Here is a 22,433-nt window from a genome sequence, read left to right as displayed (position 1 = left end):
TGGTGGCACACACCTATAATCCCAGTGCTGGAGAGGCTGAGAGAGGCGGTTCACCATGAGTCCAAACTGCGTAGTGAAACCCTGTACCAACAACAGCAAAAAGAAATTTCTAGTAACTCCCTCAAATTGGAGTAAATGCTTTGAGGTGCTGACTTAGGGCCAGGACAAGGTGATGTCCTGCCTGGGCTGGCATGGAAGGAATTCCTGTTGGGAATGGACATTTGGGCCAGATCAGAGATAGCCAGTGCTGGCTGTAGGCCACTCCTCCCCAGGCCTGTGCCCACAGCAGACATCGTCACTTGTTGCTCACGATGCTCTTCCACAGAGCCAAGATGTGGCCTCAGAATCCTCCTAAGTACAGTTTTCCAGGTGGTCAGTCTCAGTTTGCAAATTGACATAAAAGATAAAAGCTGTCCCAGACCAGGCTGCTTCGGGCCAAAAGTGCTACATTAGAAAAGTGAAGGTTTCCAGGGCAGGTTTCTCACACTCCTCCTCCACTCGCGTGACAGCTCTGGTCCCTTCTCTTCACATCAACTCAGAGCTGTGACCAAGCAGGATCAGGAGGTGGAGAAGTGGGTGAAATGTCATAGGCACCACGCTTACTGAGAGCCAGGCAAAGACTAATAACCATGTTCGTGTCAGGGTTCTTCAGTGAGTAAAGACAGTAATATCTTCCTTGCAGTCTCACTGAGCAAACTGAAACATAAGCCTTTCTCCCGTACCCTTGATCTGTGAGAGCAGGAAAAGCTAATAATTGTGGGCTTCTACAGTGGTGATTTGTTAAGTAGTGAAGTGGCCTCGGGACCCATTTTGAGGCTTTGGTATCTCAGGCCAGTGGGGGGTCCTGCTCAAACACAGGGGCTCCTGCTGGAACCTGGCAGCTGTGTTCCAGGGGGCCAGATTCCAGGACAGAGGCTACAAGAAGCCACCCACAGATACCACCATAATTCCAAAGGAAAAGATGTGAACATGTGCTTGTCCTGCCAAGCTCATCCCCGTCGCCTGGGATTTGGAGAGCCCAGGATGCAGCCCTTCCAACACACGCACGCGGTCTCCTGCAGGTGGCAGAATGGAGTCTCCCAGGGTGGGCCTCGCCCATCCACCCCGGCACCCCTCGGGGAGCCAGAGCAGCCTGGCCAGCGAGACCGAGGCAGGAGGCTCTGCAGACCCGCAGGGGGGCACCCCGCCCCAGCGTGAGCCCAAGGGCCCCGGTGAGTACCTCACTGAATGTTTAAGCCCGCCACCAGCTCCCTCTTCTGCTTCCTCTCTTGCCCTCCCCCTCCCTCCTCCCATGCAGGGTGGCAGGAAACGTTTTCAGTTCTCCGCATTTACTGAGTGCAGTGCTGGATGTGGAGAACAAAGGTCAGCTAGGCCCCAGCCACTGGCACTGACCAGGGAGAGGGACCAAGTGATAACAGTAGCATCTGTGTCTGCTCTCGGTAATCGTAAAAATGATGTGCAGCCCTGTGCTTCATTAAATGTTGTCAGAACCTCCCCATCTCTTGTCCATGGTAGGAACTCCTGCTTGGTGAATACCTGCTGTGTGCCAGGCGGTACAGGCCTCACTGAGCCCCATCAGGTGCCAGTCTGGGCTGGGAGCAGCAGGTCCATCCTTGCCTTCCAGAGATCTGCCCCATAGTGAGGAGGCCAAATCAGCCCACGCAATCCAGGGCCCACCCTACTGGAGCCGGCCCAGATCCTGGGAGGGAGACTCTGGGAGTGCTGGCCCACCCTGCCCTGACACCTCTAAGGTCAACTTACGCCCTATTGACTACTCTGCCAATAGGATGTCCTCATTTGGTAGCCATGGAAATGAAGAGGGTAATACCAAGAGTCCAGGGCTTTCCTTGTCCACTGTCCCCAGCCCTGGTCTAGCCCGGCATCACCATGCAATGGTGGGGAGGGGGCTCTCCTATGGAAGGCAGAAAGAACTGCACATGCAGGACAGGCCCAGCCCCTCAAGGAGGATGCCCAAGTTAGGATGGACCCCTCCTGGCCAAAGGAGCAGGGGCACATGTGAATGGGGTGGCAGATCAGCTGCCGGCAGGGGAACCTCTGCTTCCTGTGCCTGCTTTGCAGCCACCCACCAGGATACCCCTCCATTTTGTCTGTCACCCTCCCCACCTGCTGGTTCCCCAGAAAGCACAGGCATTTTGGGAGGGAGGCAGCAGAGGGCTGGTCTCTAGGGTGTGGGAGGCCTCTGTGGCCATGGAATGGACCCTGCCCCCTCCCTGTGGCCCTCTCATGTCCTCCAGAGAGGACAGTTCAGAGTGAAGCAGGCCCCTGCTCTGGTCCCGGCCCTGCCACCCATATCCGTGTGAACTTGGGCAAACTATAAGGGTGAGCATATGAACTACATTTTGTAGGTGAAAAATAGGCCAAATCAGCAGTGCTGCTACTGTGCAGAGTTCTGTCACCACTGAAGGGTCCCTCAAGGGGCTGTGGGGAGGGTGAGACCAGCAGCTCTCCACACTGCCTGCCCCAGGAGTCCTTGGGAAACATGCAGTAATAACAGGGAGGGCTCCAGGGCCTGAGGCAGACTTCACCTTCCTGTGCCCCTGGCACCTTCCAGCATCCTGAGGTCACCGTGATGGCCCTGGATTTTCCAGGCCAACTGATGTACAGAAGGACAGGCGACGTGCCTGTGAGCACACATGGAGCTGAGCAGTGCTGACCCAGAGTCAGGCTCCCCTGCCCAGCACCCCCTGCCCTGCTGGGTGACAGCCCCTGCTTCCTTCTGACAGGGCAGCAGCTGCAGGTGCAGGGGCTGTGCCAGAAAAGACCTGCCTCCACCTCCATTTCCTTCCCAGAGGTTGAGCTGTCACTGAGGAGGGACTCCATCTCTTCTAACCCATGGGGTCCTTTCTCTCTCCTCCAAAGGCAAAAGACACACCTGGGGGATTCCCCGCTGCTGATGTAGCCTTTGAGGGAAGGTCGGTGCATGGAGCCAACCTGCCAGTGGGAGACTGAAGCAAGAGAAAGCTGGAGCCAGGCTTCCTGGAGCCTCCTGGACTTCGACTTAACAAATCAGTGTTTGGGGGCCAAGCCTCATGCCCCCACCTAGTGCCTTTCTGCACCCCTCCATGGGGAGCCTTCCTCATCCACTATCCCCCCCAGGGGGGCTGTGATCTTTATTTATTGTCTCCTTCCCACACATGCCCACTACTCTGTGCTTTGGTAAGTCCTGGGTTGGGCCAGAAGGCTTTGGGTCCCCTCTTGTGGGGCCTCCTGTATGCACTGAAGTTCTAGTAGGGATACTGCATGGGCCCTCTCTGTGTTTCTTTTAAGGACAAGAAGAACTGTAACCCTCATGTGCCCCTCAAAGCTGAGCTTGGCCCCTCAGGGTGAGTGCAAAAGCCCAGAGCAGGTGGGATGAGAGATAAGCCAATCCTCTCGCTGTCCCTCAGCTCCCCAGAGCTGGAGCCGTGTCTGCCTTCCCAGGAGACCGGGTCCTTGTTTGGTTTCTTTGAGTCCCTCCATTGACCTCTGGGCTTTCACTCATCCCGAGCACACGCCTCCCCTAAGACATGAATTCACTTCTCAGTAACTTGGGTTGGGTGTGAGAAAGCACTCAATTCACAGCACAGCCAAATGCTTCTGGAAACCTTCCCTGAAGAGAAGGCCATGCATTCGTGCACGTTGGTGTCCTCACCCTGCTGCCCTTCCTGACCCCAAGGGAATGGGTTCTCCAAGGGCTCTCTCTGCCCCAAATTCTTAGTGCTTCGCCCTTGCCATGTTTCCCTGGGACGTGTTATGCTTCAGAGTTAAAACAATAAAAGATTAGAATTTGCTTTGAGCTGATGTGCTGTTCAAAGGACCACAGTGGTGGGGTTTCTGCTATTCAACCGAGGAATGGATGTGTGGCACCACTGATTGGCTGGAACCCTTCCTAAGCCTTGGTGAAAGAATGGGCTACATCTGTGTGCCCTGATAGAGCTCGCAAATCTAGTGTTGAATGGAAAAAACAAACCTGCCTATGTAAAAAATCATCAGTGAGTCGGACAGCCTTCACAGGTGCATATGTAAAGATGGTTTTCAAAAGGACAAAGCCTGCTGATTACTTATGGTAAATTGAACACATTCATAAATTCTTCTGCCTCTCACTCCCCACTGAAATGACCTAAAGAAGTGAAAATGGCAAGCCAGAGACCAGAGGAGCAGGAGAAAACCCGGCGGGATGAGAGATGTATGCAAAACTTCAGAAGATAATGCAGTACACTTTGGTCAGTGTCAGCTTCCCCCCATCCCAAAATGCCTACAAGGGAAGAACAAGCCCCTTGCTGTTCAGAACCTCTGCGTGCTCAGGATTTGAAGGGATCAGGGGTCCCTAAGGTTGGGTGGGTCCCTCAGGATGGGTCTGAAAATACTATTGGTTGAAAAACGTATTTGGAAGTGTAGCTCAGTAGGAGTGCACTTGCCTAACCAGTGCTTGCCTGGGTTCTAGGACCCTGGGACATGTTATGCTTCAGAGTTAAAACAATAAAAGATTAGAATTTGCATTGAGCTGGTGTGTTGTTTAAAGGACTATAATCGCTGGGTTTCTGCAATTCAACAGAGGAATGTTGAATCGCAGAAACCCAGCAACTGCAAAAGAAAAGAAGTGGCAAGACCCCAGGGTGTGGTTGTAGCCACCATGCCTGGCAGCTGACCTGCTCTAAACTGATAACTCAGTTCTGCACTGCAGGCCACCGGTCAGCTACAAAGGTTCTGTTGGCAAAGAAGCCCAAGCCTAGCCAAAAAGCAGAACGAGGGGCTTCATGGGAAGCTGGGATGGTCTGTCGGCCCCCTTTGCCTAATCACAGCCCACTCACCTCAAGGCAGGATGTTACTTGAACTTCTCTGTGGGGCACTGATCGCAGAGAACAGAAGGACGGAACCCGACGTTGGTGATTGCCCAGCCCCGGGACTCAGCCCAGTCCCCCACTCTGAGGTCTCCCGCCCACCTGTGACCAAGGCTGCCTGTTGCATTGTTAATGTCCCGCATAGTGGGACAAAGGCAGCCAGAACAACTCCGATAACTGAAAACTGAGCCTCCATACACAGAAGAATGGGCTGAGGAAGGCTCTGAATGTAGTGCCCCCATGAGATGAGAAAAGTGTTAATTTTAAAGACAGTGTTAGTGCTCTTGAAAATTAAAAATGCAGTAGCAGAAATTATAAAATGTGTGAATAAGGACAGAAGATGAGAGGAGAAAAAGAAACCTTCTAGAAAGTAAACCACAAGAGCAGAGCTAGGAAAGAGGAAAAAAAAGGGATGGCCAAATGGCTCAGCGGATTAAAGTAACTGCAAGCAGGTGCAGGGACCAGGGTTCGAGCCCCCGGCCTGCCAGTTTGAACCCCTGGCCTGCCGCGCTGGCCCTGCCCCTGAGATGCACTGAGACAGCAATTGAGACTGGGTGTGGTGGCATGTGCCTTGCATACAGAAAGTCCATCTAACTGTAGCAAATTCAAACCAAGAAGCAGAAAGCAGAGAATTGTTGAAGAAGTAGCGCAGGACTATTCCCCAGGTGGACATTAAGTTGGCAGTCAGATAGGAGTGAGAAGTTCTGGAGTTTTATTGTGCAATAAGGTGACCAAGCATGGCAGTAATGGACAGTATACTTCAAAAAGCAAGATGAAAGGATTTTAAATGTTTTCACCATAAGGAAATGATAACTGAGGAGCTACGTTTACCCTGATTTAAATGTTGCATAATATATGCAGGTATCAGAATCTCATAGTACCCCCATAAATATATGTGATTTTATGTTTGTATCAATTTAAGTTTTTTAATTAAAAAAAAATAAGGAGCCAGAGGTATAGCTTAATGGTAGAGCATTTGCCCAGCATGCCTAGGAGAGCTGAGGGCCATTTCTGCTCTTCTGCATGGTGTCAGGAGACATGGGCACAATGTTTAGGGTAGAACCTCTTCACTAGCTAAAAATGGGAAACAGTCTACCACCCGCAGGAGAACAGATAGATGGTTGTGAAATAGGCAGCGAATTACACAGTGGTCAGGATGAGTCCACACTCAGAAGAATCTCACAAACATGGTAAGTGAAAAGACAGCTGGCTGAGAAACAAATAAGTTATGACACTGATAGCGATTTTTAAGCATGCAAAAATCTCATTAAAATGTAATTAGTGAAAATGCAGGATATGATCAAAAATACAATAAATGTTTTAATTTTTAAAATCGTATTACAGTAAGTGATTGTTTCGGTTACTTTTCTCTCATTGCCGGGACAAAATACCCAACATTCAGAATTAAGGAAGGAAAGGTTTATTTAGCTCACCATTTCCATACTCGGCTGGCTCCCAGGCAGAGCAGCACATGGCAGAGGGCAGCTGTTCATGGCAGCAGGAAACAGCAAAGAGCCAGGGAGGGGCAGCGGCTGTGGCAGCTAGCAAGCGTCTCTCCCTTCCTTATGTTGTATTTAGGCTATCTGCCTCAGGGTGGGTGTAATACCCACACCCATAATCCCAGATTTCCTGAGTATCTTTAGTTGCATTTTCATACTTTCATAGTCATTTTTTACTTCAGGGAAGAGCCAGAACTCACTTGGTGCCAGATGTGGCAAGTTAGGTAGATGAAGACACACCATCATGTTTTTATTTGAAATAAATTCCTATTTTATTTGAAATAAAATCCCAGCACCGGATTATGAATTAATCACAAACTCTAGAAGCTGACCCAGTGGCTGCATGAGGCTTTGGGGGATGGCTAGACACAAACTATAACAGCGATATGTTGTTATTAATCCCCTTCAGAATATTCCCACTTGCTTCAAACACATTTATCCATCATTCCTGCCACTTCCTGGAGCAGCTCTGGAAGTCCTCTTTCCTGAGTATCTTTAGTTGCATTTTCATACTTTCATAGTCATTTTTTACTTCAGGGAAGAGCCAGAACTCACTTGGTGCCAGATGTGGCAAGTTAGGTAGATGAAGACACACCATCATGTTTTTATTTGAAATAAATTCCTATAAACATTTGGGGTTATTTTGTTGTTGTTTGTTTGTATTTAGTACAGGGTCTCACTATACAGATCGAACTCATAGTGATCCCCCTGTTTTCAGCCTCCCAAGCACTGGGATTACAGGTATGCACCACCACGCCCAGTCCTCAATTGCCATCTCAGTTGGCCCAGGGGGCAGGGCCAGCATAGCATGCCAGGGATTGAACCCCAGTCCCTGTGTCTGCCTAAGCAGGTGCTTTAGGCCACTGAGCTATCTGGCTGGCCCCCTATAAACATTTGATCAATGAGATGTGATAAAAAAAAACAATGCTTAAATAAGAAATTTTATTATAGTAAAAGTTACAGGGCCAGTGAGATAGCTCAGCAGAGGGCAAGCACAGGGATGAGGACTTGATCCCAGGCACCACCACCAGGTGTGCTGAGCCAGCCACTAAGACAGCATGGTGGTGCATGCCTGTAATCCTAGCACTGGGGAGGATGAAAACAGGAGGATCACTATAAATCCAAGCACAGCTATAATCCCAGTGCTCTGGAAAGCTGAGGCAGGAGGTTTGCGAGTTCAGACCCAGCCTGAGGATCTTAGAAGTGTCTTAGTAACAACCTGTCTCAAAATGTAAACTAAAACCTGTAAGAGCTAGTTAAAAAAAAAGAGCTAGTGACATGGGTATGTAGCTCAGTGTAAAGGCCCTGGGTTTAACTCTCAGAAAAAAGTCAGGGGCAAAGAAAAGGCAATTTTTATTTTATGTTATTTTTTAAAAGGTTTTTTTGTTTGTTTTTTGTTTTTTGTGACCCGGGATAGAACTCAGATCCTTGTGTTTGCCAGTCAAGCACTTATCCTACTGAGCCATCTCCCCGGCCCCTCCATCTCCTGAAAAGGCAAACACAAGGATCTGAGTTGAAAAGGCAATTTTTAGGATACCAAGAGAAAAGGAAAATGTCATAAAGTCTTCCAAAGACAGACAGACAGACAGACAGACAGACAGACAGACAGACAGACAGAGAAGGCAACATATAAAAGATCAAGAATTAAAGGGCTGGTGAGATGGCTCAGTGGTCTAAAACACCTACTTAGGGGCTGGTGAGATGGCTCAGTGGTCTAAAGCACCTACTTAGAACAAGCTTAGCAAAGCACAGGGACCGCGGTTCAATCCCCCAGCACCACATGCCAGCCAGCCCCGCCTCCTGGTGGGCTGAGCTGGCCACACACACACACACACACACACACACACACACACACACACACACATAAATAAATAAATAAATAAATAAAGAAATAAAAGTGGTCTAAAGCACCTACTTAGAACAAGCTTAGCAAAGCACAGGGACCGCGGTTCAATCCCCCAGCACCACATGCCAGCCAGCCCCGCCTCCTGGTGGGCTGAGCTGGCCACACGCGCGCACACACACACACACACATAAATAAATTTTTTTTAAATTAAAATGGCCTTGTAATTATCAAAGCAAAATTGGAAAATCTTCTGAAATCTGAGGGAAAATTATTTCTAATCTAGACTTTTTGCATCCAGCCAAGTGATGAAGCATGAAGGGAGAATACAGAACTTTTCAAACATGTGAGTTCTTGAAAAATCACACCTTGCTTCTCCCTCTCCCGGGAGGCTACTTCAGGATGTGCTTCAAACAAACAAGGGAGGAAACAGGAAAGAAGGTTCTGGGATGCAGAGGAGAGGAGAGAAGCCCCAAGGTGTGGTTGAGCTATGTGGCTTGGCTGGAGTAGGACGTGCAGACCAAGGAGATAGATGAGGATTTGCAAGAAGCAGATATGGTTGGAGAGATTGCACACAAGTGCTGTCATATTTTATAATCATCCATAACATTGAAAAATCAAGAAATATAATGAGAATGTGACACAGATTCAAGGGAATTAAAAGCATTCTCACTGCTGCCTGGAGAGGGACTTCAGGTGGCCAGGGGATTGCTGCTTTATGTTAGAGACTTTGAAGGACAGTTAACCTTTTAAAACTGAATACTGCAGAACATTTATAACAATTATTCATGATACTGAGGATTGAACCCAGGACCTTCACACTGAGCAATGCCCCAGCCATTTTTTTTTTTTCCTATTTAGATAAGGTTTCACTGTGCAATTCAGGCTGCCCTTGAACTCATTTTTTAGCCCAGGCTAGCTTCAAACTCAAGCAGTCCTCCCGCGTCCATCTCCCTAGTGCTGGGATTACAGGTATACACCATCATGCCCTTCTTTTTTATTTTGAGACAGTCCAAATTGCTCAGGCCGACCTCAGATTTGTGATCCTCCAGTATCCGCCTCCCAGAGTGCTGGATTACGGGCTTGTACTGCTGCACCCAGATCAATGAGACATTTTTAATGGAAAAATACATAGCACACTCCTGATAGCTCAAGGTGCAGAGGGCAGGGGCTGCAGCGTGAGCCTGAGGATGTGGGTGTGTGAAGTGGGGATGTGGAGAGAACCCACCTGCTACAGAAAACAGCCTCTGAGCCGCCCCACATCTCCCTGTACAGTCTCAACTGACATTGCAACTGCTGATTTTCTTTCTTTTTTTTTTTTGGCATGCTTGAAATCTTTTTTTTCCCATAATTTTATTGAGAAACAAATAGCAATGAGACAGTTTCAAACCAAATTGGTAGGACAGTTTCAATAATTAACACATTGCATACATTCTTCCTAGTGGTTAATTGCTGTACAAGATGCACACACGATATCCTATTTACAAACACTATTAGAACAAATCCCTCTATTCATTAAGAGAATGCAACTATATATCTATCCTAACCATTTTGAATACACAGATACAAAATGGACATTCATCTGTATCCCCTTTTTTTGTTAAGTTCTGTTATTTGAATATTATAGGTGTGTTAACTCAGCAAAATATTCTAAAAGAGTCCAGTAGTCCATAATAGTATTGGGTCTTCCACTTCCCTGGCAATGTCAGAAATTGTTGACCTGAGTCCCCTACAGCTCAACATAACAGCATGGCTTTACTTCTTGCAATTGCTGATTTTCTGACATGGTGCAAAGGCCATCCACATTCAGAAGATGCTGCGCTTTGGATTTTGAATTTGGAGCTCTGCCCAGGCAGGCAGTGCTCACCCAGTCCACACTGGAAATGCTGGGTGGCACAGCTCCCTGTCAGCTGCGTGATCAGGAGCGAATTAACGGGAGCTCCACAGCACGCCGTGCTGCTAGGCTGTGACAGTTATGAGTTAGGAGTATTGGATGCCTTTTGCCTTGGGATATTTTCAGTTTATGATGGTGCATAGGGCCATAACCCCATTGCAGATCAGAGTTCCGTATCCATACGGCTGGCCTGGGAAACCTCCAGCCTATTGTAAGGGTGGGCACCTCTGGCACCAGCTGCTCTACCACACCTCTGTGAGGGACCAGAGCCCTTCAGCTCAATGCAACACCAGCTTCACCCCTGGTCTGCACCAGAACCCCAGTCTGTACCATGTCCACCAGCACAGGACAGGGAGTTCCCTAGTCCCTGCACCCCTAAGTGAATTCCAAATTTGTTTCCTCATCTGATGTGGTGGGGCACACCTGTAATCCCAGCACTCAGGAGGCTGAGACAGGAGGATTTCTGTGAGTTCAAGGCCAACCTGGGTGGCATAGTAAGTTAAAGGCCAGCCTGAACTGCATAGTGAAACCCTGACTCAAAAAAAAAAAGTTTCACCACAAATTAACCCTAAAGTCTTGGCTTAGGGCAGTAATGGCTCCGTAGAGGCCTAGGGCCACCTCCCAAGTCAAGGGTTTTTTCTAGGCTGGTCTGAGGGACAAGCATCCCTTTCTTTACAAAACACTTTCTGCATCCCAAGCAACCAACTTACAAATTAATTTTGGGAACTGAGACTTTCATGGTGGAGTATGGAGGGTCTTGATGAAATCTAAGATTCAGGTAGCACATGAGTGACCAGATGTACCCCAAATAGCGGATGAGTATTCCCGAAAAGAGGCTGCAGGTAGAGCACTCCTAAGCTTTGACATCTCCTTTCCAATCCCAGAACCACTACTGAGCGCCTGAAATCATGGGTGATTCTCTGTGCCTCAGTGTTCTCATTTGTAAAATGGGGGTGTACTTCCTGTCCTGGACAATTATGGACGTTTAAAACACAAGAGCCCACATAGAACTCCAGCCACTATGGGCAGCAGCACAGCAGTGGCAGCCGTTCATGATTCACTTGTCAGATTCAGACATGGCACCTGCCATGGGGGTGGTTCCGATGGCATATGCAGACAGCATAGCGGCTGCCCGGCACCTGGGCCGCAGCGAGTGTCTCTGCTCTGTCCTTTTGGCTTTGGAACAATGACAGTCATCTGTACTTCCCCCTCCAGGGGCTGGTGCCTGGGCAGCCAGCGGGTCAGGCGCAGAGGCGGCAGTGCACAGAACAGACCTGCCGGCCCTCTGGGTGCCTGAGTCACCCCGTGCACTGTTAGAGCATACCGCTAGCACTCGGGAGCTGAGGCAGGAGGGCCCTGAGTTAGCTTCATAGTGAATTCAAAGCCAGCCTAGTCTAAATCGTGAAACTTGGTCTCAAAAAAGAAAAAAAAAAAAATCACTGGACTCCTCCCCAGAGCCCAGAGTTTCTGGCCCCAAGGGCTGGGGCTCAGAAGTGAGTTTCTAAGTTCCCAGCTGACACTGAGGCTCCCCCGGGGAGGCCCCGTGTGAGAACCCCTGGTGCAGGGAAGCGGCTATCTGCACTTCCTAGGACTGGCATCCCCAAACCCGCCCCAGCCAGGCACACACACTGGCATTAGTCGGGGAGGAAGGGGAGGTGATGAGGTCCAGGCTGGCAGAAGGAAAACAGGCTCCTGCAGGCCGAGAGTGAGCCTCATCTCCCTCAGGTGGCTCTCAGGATGCGTCCCGCTTGTCACATGCCACCCTGGCAGAGGCACAGCACACACACACAGCCGTGAGGCAAAGGGCAGCTGCAGCAGATTCACCTCCCACAGGCTCAGTACATGACAGCCATCTTTACCCCAAAAAGTGGGGGCTGGCATCTTCCTGTGGAAATGCCCGCTTGTGGGCGACGCATCTTGGGCTGCGCAGAAGCCGTTGTCTGCATCTGCCTGTTTCTGTATCTCCTGCGAATTGCTGCCACCTCTGTCTGCTTGTTCTCCCCCACCTGGCTTGGGGAGGGAGGCCTCTCCAGGACTCCAGGCAGCACCCTCTCCACCTCCACCCGCCTTCTCCCTCCCGACTGGGCTTTGTTTGCTGACAACAAACAGAGCCCTCAATCGCACTGAGCCAAGGCCAGGGAGAGATGAAGCAGTTTGCTGTGAGAGGAAGATAATAGCCGGCAGGGTCACCATTTGTTGAGTCAGACACCTGCTACCAGCTTTAGGGAATCTTCTGAGCACCTGGGTACTTTCACTGTCTCCATTTTACAGAGGAGGAAACTGAGGCCAGAGAGGTTAAGAGGCATGTGTTTGCACCTGGGGTAGTGAGACTATGCCCTTTAGGCTGCATGGGGAGGGGGCTGGGATTTGCTCTGAGGATGAATCAGCTTTCTGAGAGCACGGGACATAGGCTAAGTGGAAGGGCAGCCCAGCTGTGTCAGCAGCACCGATAGGGACTTTTTGATGTTGGGGGAAAACCTCAGCGACTTGTCCCATTGGGGTACATTGCACCAATGTGACAAAAGAGAGTAAAGCCTAGTCATTGCACAGAGTCTGACCCCTGGCTCATGTCCAAGGCTCAAGGTGGCCAAAAGCCTAGGTTGCTGACGCAGGTCTTCCCTCATGGGGACCCAGGTGTGGGTCCAGCGCAGCAGCTGTCCATTCTGGCCCCGTGTGGGCAGGTGCAGGGTCAGCTCTGACTTGGGGCTTTCTAGGAACTGCCGAGGGCAAAGCAGCCTCTCCAGACCTTTGGTGTGCAGAGCTGACCCTAAACTCGCCTGCAGCCTCAAATAACTTTTAAATAACGATTAGGGTCAGCCAGATAGCTCAGTGGGTTAAAGTGCCTACTTAGGCAGATGCAGGGGCTGGAGATTTGATCCCCAGCCTGCCGTGCTGGCCCTGCACCCGGGGTGCGCTGAGATGGCAATTGAGACTGGGCATGGTGGTGCGCACCTGTAATCCCAGTGCTTGGGAGGCTGAAAACAGGAGAATCACTACAAGTCTGATCTACACAGTGAGACCCTGTAGACCCTGTACTAAAATAAAATCTAAAAACAAAACAAAACAAAACAACAACATTAAATGACTGCTGTCCTACTTGTCTCATTTCTTCTTTTTTAAAAAAAATTATTTATTTATTTATTTATTTTGTGTGTGTGTGTGGCCAGCTCAGCCCACCAGGGGGCGGGGCGGGCTGGCATGTGGTGCTGGGGGATTGAACCGTGGTCCCTGTGCTTTGCTTAGCTTAGCTTGTTCTAAGTAGGTGCTTTAGACCACTGAGCCATCTCACCAGCCCCTGTCTTATTTCTTCTGACTGCCCTACGTTCTTTGTATCAGTGGCATCACATCACACTCGTCCACTCATGTTAGGCTCACGTGACTTAGGATGGGGTTCTCTAGTGTTCTGCATGTGTCAGCTGCAGCCTGTGTGGCCAGAGGGACATTCCACTGTGTGGACACAGCACACATTTTGCTTCTCCAGTCCCCTACTGAGGGGTCTTTGATTTCTCTCCACCTTTTGGTTGTTATGGATACATGACTATGGATGTATAAATATCTGTTCAAGTCCCTGCTTTCATTGTTGGGTCGGGGTGTGTGTGTGTGTGTGTGTGTGTGCGTGTGCGTGCACGCGCTGGGAATTGCACTCCAGACCTTGCACTTGCCAGGCAGGCATTAAACTGCTAAGCTACATCTCCGACCCTGATCGTAGTATAATTCTGTGTTGCTGGACTTGAACGTCCGATCCTTCTGCCTCAGCCTTCTAAGTCCCTGTGATTACAGATATGGGTCACTGTGCTCAACTTTTTGTTTAATTTTTTGGAGCCCTCATGCTGTCTTTCATTTCATGGTCTGCTTTTCTTTTCAAAGCAGGGTGCTTTGATCCTGGTTCTCTTCGCTAACCCCAGCTCCTACAGCCCTGGCTTGGGGAGCAGGTGGCCGCAGTGGCTACCCCACGGTGGCTGAGTCCTGCTGGCTGCAGCGCTGGCTGTACAGCTGCCACCTGTGCTTCCTTTAAGGTTTCTCTGTCACTGGTCAGAAATGCTTGGTAATCTTGAACAAAGAGCCTGACTTTTATTTTGTCCTGGTCCTGCCAGTTATGTAGCTGATTCCATCCAGCCTGGCATGTTTCCAAGACAGGGTCCAGGTAGGGGCCACCAACAGCCCAGTCCTGACAGGCTGTGTCCTCAAACTCTGCTGAGAGGCAGCTTCTGTGGTGGCCACAGCTCCTGACTGGACATCCTTGTCCTGGCTGTGCCAGCAGTCCCGTGTGTGTGTTGCCAACCCTTTGAGAGTTGAACTAAACAGTTTTCTCATTTGTGCCGCGGAGTCCTGGGGTGCCACATCTCCCTAGCTGTGCACATGGTCTGCTTTTCCTTTCAACTCTTCCTTCACGTCCTCGCTTTCTTACAAAGATTCCACTGTCACACAAAACGCATCCCACCCCAGCTGCCCACTCAGGGCCACCCTGGGACCTGCCCTCTACTATCATCATGGGATTCAGCACACCCTACCCCAAAATACGGTGCACTGGTGTGGTAAATATTCAAAGCCGAAGGCATCTGAGGAAAAACAAGTGCTGGAAGTCTCCCCTGGCCCATAAAGAGGTCACACACAGGAAGGGCTTTCTGATCCAGAGGAAGGGAGTGTCCTCATCTCCAGGGTCAGAGGATTCCAGGGCACAGTATGGCTGAGCCACCTGTGAGCTCCACTGCCACCCTTGGGCCATGTGGCATTTCCCCGTGATTCCATTCTTCATCAGATCCTCAGGTTAAACTTCCTTCACATCCTCACTTCCTTAGAAAGATTCCACTGTTGCACAAAGCTGATATCCAATAAATGTGTTTGCTTTTCTCTTATTAATCTGGCTCCTGTGGCAGAGCCTCCCACTGATGAGCCTAAGGGAGAAGGAAAAGATGTTCTTCCCATGCATGTGTTGGGTTCCACAGCAAAAAGGAGATGCAGACCAGCTGGACCCTACACCCAGGCTCTCGCTGCCACATCCTTGGCCCACTGTGGAGGAGGTGACCAGCTAGAGCAACACCTGCTGGCCAGGTATTAGCCAGAAATGCCTTTGCCAGAGATGGACACACACACACACACACACACACACACACACACACACACACGTGCACACATGCTAGTATGTGCAGACTCAGAAACATTCGAAATAGTCACAAGACCTATGACCAACCAGTCAAACTGCTCATCCAAGACCCACAAGGGCACCCATAGGCAGGTGAGGGATGAAGCCAAAGGGAAATCTAGCGTTGACCTTGTCCAGCCCATGACCCTGTAAGCAGAGCACTAGCAGAGTTCCCCCTTCCCCCCGAGGCTAGAGCCTGATGTCCCTGCAGAGACAGGTTCAGATGATCCAGTACCCCCCTCGTCTCCCTTCCTCAGCAGCTGATAGAGCATTACAGTCAGGTCCCCCACTTGCACACACCAGCCCCACCCCCAGGCTGCCTTGTGCAGAAAGCAAAGGAGAGCACTGTCCATCCCCCATCCCTGCGGGGCCCTGCAAGAACACAGGGAGGAGGGAGCTCTGACAGCCCCACACTCCCCACCCCCAAAACTGCCCACGCTCTGAGTCCTTTGATGCAGACCCCAAGATGTCTGCTGCTTCTTCAGTGCCAATTACTGGAGAATAATTCAGTGTGCTCACCCCCTGCATCTCAGCAGACACTCTTTGGGGACATTTTAAGTCTCACTGTACCTGCTGAGCAGCTGACAAGTGAATCTTCACTCCCTCTTCCTCTTTCCCTCCTTCCCACCTGCCATCTCCTTTCCTTCTGCCCAGCTTTTCATCAGGTAAAGGAGAACTCAAAGCTGGACAGTGTTGGCCCTCCCCAAGGAGCCTGAGTAGGTAAGGCCCCCACATCTCCTGCCTTGACTGTCTTCTGCATGAGGCAGGGCAATGCTGGGTTCCTACAAGCCTGTGTCTTCCACTGGCTCTTAAAGGCTGAAGCCATGTCTTACTCATCTTTGAGTCCCTGGTTAGCTGTCAGAAACATGGATGGATGGATGAATGGAGGGATGGATGGATGAATGGACAGATTGATAGATGGTTGGATGAATGAATGGATGGGTGGGTGGGTGGGTAGGTGGGTGGATGGGGAATAAGTGGTTGAGTGGATAGATGAGAGGGTAGACTCATAGAGGCAGGTAGATGGAGAGATTGGTAGATGGATGTTTTGTGTGGACAGAGTACTAAAGGACAGCTGAAGCTGGACATAGTGGTGCATGCTTGTAATCCCAGTTACTCAAGATGCTGAGAGATGAGGATCCCAAATTCAAGTCCAGCCTGAGCCACTTAGTGAGACCCTGATTTAAAAAAAAAAAAAAAAAAGATAAAACAAGGGCTATAGATACAGCTCACACTTGCTTGGCACTTGTGAGGTGCTGGGTTCAGTCCCCAACAAAAGCAAAAGAACACCTCTGAGAGAATGCAGAGATGGGCAGAAGGATGGGTCCTGTCCCATTGGGAGGATAGGTGGATGTGTGGGCAGATGAAAACGCCCCTGGCCCTGGGGCTTGGCTACTATCGAGCCCGAGGGAAAAGCAAGCAGGAATCCCATGTACACCTCTACAAGCTGCAGGGCCCAGGCCTAGGGCTCACACTCAATTCAGACAACCAAGTCTTTCAAGAAAGAGCAGATCTTTGGGGCTCAGTTAGAATCTTTCCTGGGCCTAGGCTAGGTCTCCACAGTGCCACTGCCTGGGGTGAGGAGTAACACGGCAGGCCTGCTCATCTGCCGCTCCCACACCTCCCAGCCTCAGTCAGGCAAGCTGCCTCCCCTCCAGCCCAGGCCAGGGCTAAAGGGCTCCCTTTGGGGCCATGGAAGATGGGCGAGTCCATGTGTTCCCCAGCCTGACTCAGCAACCCCGAGCAGAATCTGCACATAGCTCCTGCCCCCCACCAACCTAAACCCCACAAGCTCTACCTTCAAAACCATTGCGGCTGTCTTTATGCTAATTCGCACCTTGAAGGGGTTTTGCAGATGAGGTTTACTCTGCATGTTAATTAGCCAACCCTAAATGTATGTGCAGATCCAACAGAAACTCATCCACATAAAAGTATTTTGAAATAAATCGCTCAGTTGCGCTAAGCCCTGCTGCTCTCCTTGACTCTACCACCTGCAGAGTGTGTGAGCGCAGCCAGGCCTGGCCTGCAGGCCTCAGCTGCCCTGTTAAATGAGAGGAGAAGCAGATATGCCCCCAGGTCTGGGTCTCCTGGCACTGAAGGTCGGGAACTTCATACCAAGTCATCCCTACACTTTGGAGGGAGAGCAGGCCTGGTCGCCAGGCCTCTGGAGGGTGGGAACCGGGGAGAGGCTGTCATCCGTTGCAGAATCAGAGAGCTGAGCTGGGTTCAGCCAGGAGAGAAACCAGCCTGCCTAATATTGGGACCCATCCACCTCCGAAAAAGCTGGAAATGGGGATGCAGGCCCCAGAGCAGATGGCAAATGTGGCCTCTCCCAACCCTTGGGGCTTTCTACAGCGAAACAGATCATTCCGGACAGTTCTATCCCACCCACAATTCCTCTCGAGAAAAGCACTATTAACGTTGAGGAAAATACCTTTTTTCTTTAAAGGAAGAGTGTTTTGCTGTGGTGTCCAGGCTGGACTCAAACTCCTGGGCTCAAGTAAGCCTCCTGCCTCAGCCTCTCGAGTAGCTGGGGTAACAAGCACATAGCACAGTGCCTGGCTCTAGGGAAAAATTTTCAAAGCCTGATTAAGGAAGCCTGAGAATGTCAGCAGGGCCACAAAAGACATTAAAATGAATTGCATTTGGAGGAACGAGCAGAGGTCAGAAGGATGGAGGGAGGCAGGGAAGCTGTGCGTGAGCCCCACTCTCTCCCCCAGCTCCCCTTATGCCCCGCTGATGGCCAGAGGACCAGGGTGTCAGGTTCCTCCAGCACCAGCATTTGCACTGAGGTGACGTCAGTGCCTCCTGTCTCACAATGAACACCTAGCACGTTCTCCACACACTCGTGGGAATGTGCTTGGGGGAGAAGGTACCGAAAGCGCCATCTGAGCCTCTGTGATTTCAGAACTCGTACATGGGACATTCTTTGAGCCAAAGCTGACTCAGAGCCAGAGGTGCAACAAAGAGATCCAGGAGTTTGCAGCAAGTTTAGTAAAGCTTCAAGCAGGACACAGATGTGGACTCTGGTGGCACCTTTTGTGGAATGAAATGCATTTTCTGAGAACTCTAGAGTTTCCTAGAACACTGTGTTTTCAGTGTTAGAAGCAGGAAAGTTCCCACATAAAATGGAGAGGGGGCAGTCACCTACACAGCTGACCCTGGAACACACACACACACACACACACACACACACACACACACACCTTTGCATTCCACCTTGCTACTCCTCACAGCACTGGAGGTGGGCATTGTCCTTGCCCTGCTGCCTCGCAGAACCTGTCCCCATGCCTGGGGAAGTGAGCAACATGCTCCAGACAGCAGAGGCTACAAGTGGCACCAAGAAGACCGAGCCCACAGCCCAGGCTTTGAGCAGCCACCTCACTGGGTCACTGCCAGAAAATAGGTGAGAGGAAACCTTGAAAGGAAGAAAGGTTTATCTTGGGGCTTCTGAGGTTTCTGTCCATGGTCACTTGGCCCTGGGGCCTAGGGCTGTGGTAAGGGGCATATGTTGAAGCAAAATAGCTCTCCCCAAGGTGGTCAGGAGGGAAAAAGAGAGAAGGGAGGGCCCAGGTTTCAATGACTTCTTCAAGGACATCCTCAGTGACCTAACTTCTTTCTACCAGGCCCAACTTCATTTTTTTGTGACAGGGTTTCACTATATAGTTCAGGGTGGCCTTGTACTCTGTATGCCCAGGCTGGCCTTGAATGTGCAGCGGTTCTCCTGGCTCAGCCTCCTGAGCACTGGTATCACAGATGTGTACATCACCTCGTCCAGCAGAGGCCTTAACTCTTAAAGATTCTACCAACTCCCAATAGTGCCATGAACTAGGAATCAAGCCCTTAATATTGGCCTTTGTGAAGGGCCAGCGAGATACCTCAGTGGACTAAGCACCTGCTTAGGCAAGCACAGGGCCTGGGGTTCAATCCCTGACACCACATGCCACACCGGCCCTGCCCCTGGTGTGATGAGCCGATGACCCAGACTAGGTGTGGTGGTGCATGCCTGCAATCCCAGCGCTGGGGAGGGTGAAAACAGGAAGATCACTACATGTCCAAGCTGCGCAGCAAGACCCTATGCCAAATACATAAAAGAAAAAATAATAATGGCCTTTTGGGGAACATTCCAGATTCGTACCATAATGTGCATCTCTATGGTCAGCTCAGATGCTCAGCTTGTTGAAAACTAAAATCAGCACCCTCAGTCTTTTTCTGGGCCAGGGTCTAGGAGGCCCTATCTTAGTCACTTCTCTTATTGCTGGGACAAAACACCTAATGCCCGTAATTCAAAGGGGCAGAGGTTTAATTTAGCTCACGGTTTGTAGAGGTTTCGGTCCTTAGTCAGCTGGCTCCAGGGTAGAAGTGGCGCAGCAGAGGAGTGGCCTGGGCAGAGGCTGACAGCTCACCTCATGGCAGCCAGAAAGCAGACAGGCGAGGGAGGAGCTGGGCTGGAGAGAAACTTTCCAACCACACCCCACTGCCTTCTGGCCAGACCCTGCCTCCTAACGGCAAGGAGCTATAAACCCATAATCCACTCACTTTCCAAAAACCTCATCATGAGCATATGAGGCTCTTGGGGGACACAGGAATCATGATAGTCCCCTAGTGCTCTGGAGTCCCCTCCCATTTTATTATCCTTGGAGCTCCCCACCTGAGCTTAGGTGCCAGCAGCCCACTGCCGCCCTGCTCCCCTCAGCCCACAGAGCCTGTGCACCTCTGCGGCACACGCACCTCTGGACTCATAGGAGCAAAGGTCCACAAGCGCTCGGTTCTGTGAATGCCCACCCCTCTGCGTCCCTTGTCCCAGTGTCCCAGTCTAACCCTGGACACGCACCGGGCAGCAGCCGCACCCCCCTCATCCTCTCATAGGGCAGGAGCCGACATTGCCCACCAGCCTGAGGATTTCTGAGCTGGGAATTCAAACAGCTCAGCATGGAATCGGCTCAAGCAGGGTCAGCTAATGGAAATAACAAGATGCTAAATTATTTGAGGGAAAAAGCAATTTTCCTTATACCCTGCTTGACTCAGAAAACACGATGACCAAGTGGAAATTGGAGGCGTCAGAACTGGTATCTGGGGAAAGAGAAAGGAAAGCTTCGTGCCGCCCTCTCGGTGCAGCCCCAGGTGTGAAGAGCTGTGGGAGGTCGGCTCCGGGCTAGTGCATGGTGGCCTGAGCATTCACAGGCTTCCCAGAGGACCCAAGCAGCAGTGTCAGCCACCGCTGGCTGAAGAGGCCCAGAGTTGGTCAAGGGCCGGAAGCCAAGGCCCCAGTGTCAGAATGAAACTGGCTGCTCTTCTCAGCTCAGGCACTGACTTGCTGTGTGACCTTAGGCAAGTCACTTACCCTCTCTGAGACTACTCTCTGGAAACAGTGGGGAGGGATGTGTGCCTAGAAGGCTGGAGCAGTCTGTGGCAGCTGCCTACATCCCCACCCTCTCCTGGGCCCACTCCCCATGTCACAAGGCCACAGGCCACCAGCCAGGCTCTGGGAGCAGCTGCAGTAGGGGCGATGGGAACTGCCATGGGATGCAGAACCCCAGGGCCTCTAGGATGCCAAGCCCACCTCAGACGTGAGTTCCTGCCATGCGCTACCCGGTTCACTGTAGGGGACCCAGTGTGATCCCCTCTTCCCACCCAGCCAGTTACTTACCTCCGGGCTTCTGGACAACTGCAATTTGCCCTTTCCTTGACATTTGGTCTTATTATTGCTTTTTAGCCAGTTATATAAAAATCTTTTCTTTTTTTGAGGGGTGTGAGAGATTGAGCCCAGAGCCTTGCACACGCTAAGCAATGGACTGTACTTCCAGCCCTGATGACAAGTATATAAACTGGATTACAAGCATCCCCATTTTCTAGCTGAACCCATCAGTGTCTCATAGACTTCCTCTGATTTTTTCAAAGTGCATTAGAAAGAACGAGACTTCTTTGTCCCATGTTAAATAGCCCCAGGGAGCCAGAGCAGCTGTCTCCTAAACACACATGTGGAGGGACCAGCCTCAGACAGCCCTCTGTGGGCTGTGCCCCTCGGGAGGCCAGGCAGCCGCTGTGCAGAGGAGACGAGCAGACTTCACCCAATCACTGTCCGCGTTTGCATGAAGGCCAGACTCAGGCTCTGCGACATGCTGTTCTACAGACAGCTTTTAGAGTTTAGAGGCCTTTGATTTCTTCACTTCCCAGGAACTGGCTGAGTTCCCAGGGCTGAGGTTGCCTTGAAGTTGACTGCTGGATAAGAAAAAGAATTTTCCTCTATTTTGTTGTTGATGCAGTCTAGAGTCTGAGCCAGTAGAATGAAGGTTTCAAGCATCCTGGGTAAGTCTCCTCAACTAGGCTATTTGGGCAAATACAAGTATGTAAGGAGATGCATACCAAAAAAAAGAAGAAGAAGCCCCAATTCCAGGCTAAGGTGGACAGAATATGGAACACTCCAAAGAGTCTCAAACTAGAGGGTGCCAGCTGAAGGTGGTGGCACACGCCTGTAATCACCAGCACTCCAGGAGGCTGAGGCAGGACGATGGTGAGTTCAAGCCCATCCAAGAGCCTGTCTCAAAATTAAAAGAAAAAAAAAATTAAGGTTGAGGATAAGGATGTAGCTCATTGTGAAGGCTCTGGGTTCACTTCTCAGCACAAAGCAAATACTTGAGGCGGTTCATGTGCAGGACTACCCCAGAACTGGCATTCTCACATTTTAATCTTGCTAGCTGGGACTAAAAGACCACAACCACAGTGTAAGATTGCCCTCCTTCCAGAAAAGAAAGGAAAAACACTGAGGAAAAGGGCATTTTTAGATCAAAGGAATTTAAATTTGTGACAAACTTGTTTTGTTGTCTGCTTTTCCCACTGTCATGGGTGGGTGAAACTGTATCGTGAACCCATCAGCTAATCGGCTTTGGCAAATCTCCAGGGTGGGTCTAAGATTTGGGGGCCAGATGCCAGCACTCCTGCGCTACCCACCCAGGCTAGCCGCTGTGGGGTTGTGTGGCTGCGGGGTGCCCTCCGGCCAGCTGCGCAGAGTCCAAGTGGCAAGGACACAGCCTGGACTTGGACCCGAGCCCACCTCCTGCCAGCACACGACCTGCAGGTGGGCCCTGAGCTTTCCCTACCAGCGGGAAGTCGTCACCGCCCCTACTCTGGATCCAGCAGCGAGGCTTTGTGAGGGACACACCACCTGCGCTCAGTCTGTGTTTACTAGTGCTGCCTATCTGGGGGCTCCCAC

At 50.7% G+C, this 22,433-nt stretch overlaps 1 protein-coding gene across 1 annotated transcript in view; it reads left to right on the top strand.

Annotated features, from left to right (window-relative positions):
• Nucleotides 1–3,801, top strand: part of Rph3al (rabphilin 3A like (without C2 domains)) — a 98,600-nt gene extending 94,799 nt beyond the window's left edge. The window contains 3 exon segments of the mRNA XM_004635476.2: nucleotides 1,062–1,180; nucleotides 1,182–1,211; nucleotides 2,881–3,801. Coding sequence (XP_004635533.2) covers nucleotides 1,062–1,180; nucleotides 1,182–1,211; nucleotides 2,881–2,970 — 239 coding nt within the window. The 3' untranslated portion in view covers nucleotides 2,971–3,801.
• The last annotated feature ends 18,632 nt before the right edge of the window (nucleotides 3,802–22,433 follow it).

The sequence above is a fragment of the Octodon degus genome, unplaced genomic scaffold (assembly GCF_000260255.1).
Source record: "Octodon degus isolate 3935 unplaced genomic scaffold, OctDeg1.0 scaffold00072, whole genome shotgun sequence".
NCBI classification, from domain to species: domain Eukaryota; kingdom Metazoa; phylum Chordata; class Mammalia; order Rodentia; family Octodontidae; genus Octodon; species Octodon degus.
This window is presented reverse-complemented; position numbering and strand designations above follow the sequence as displayed.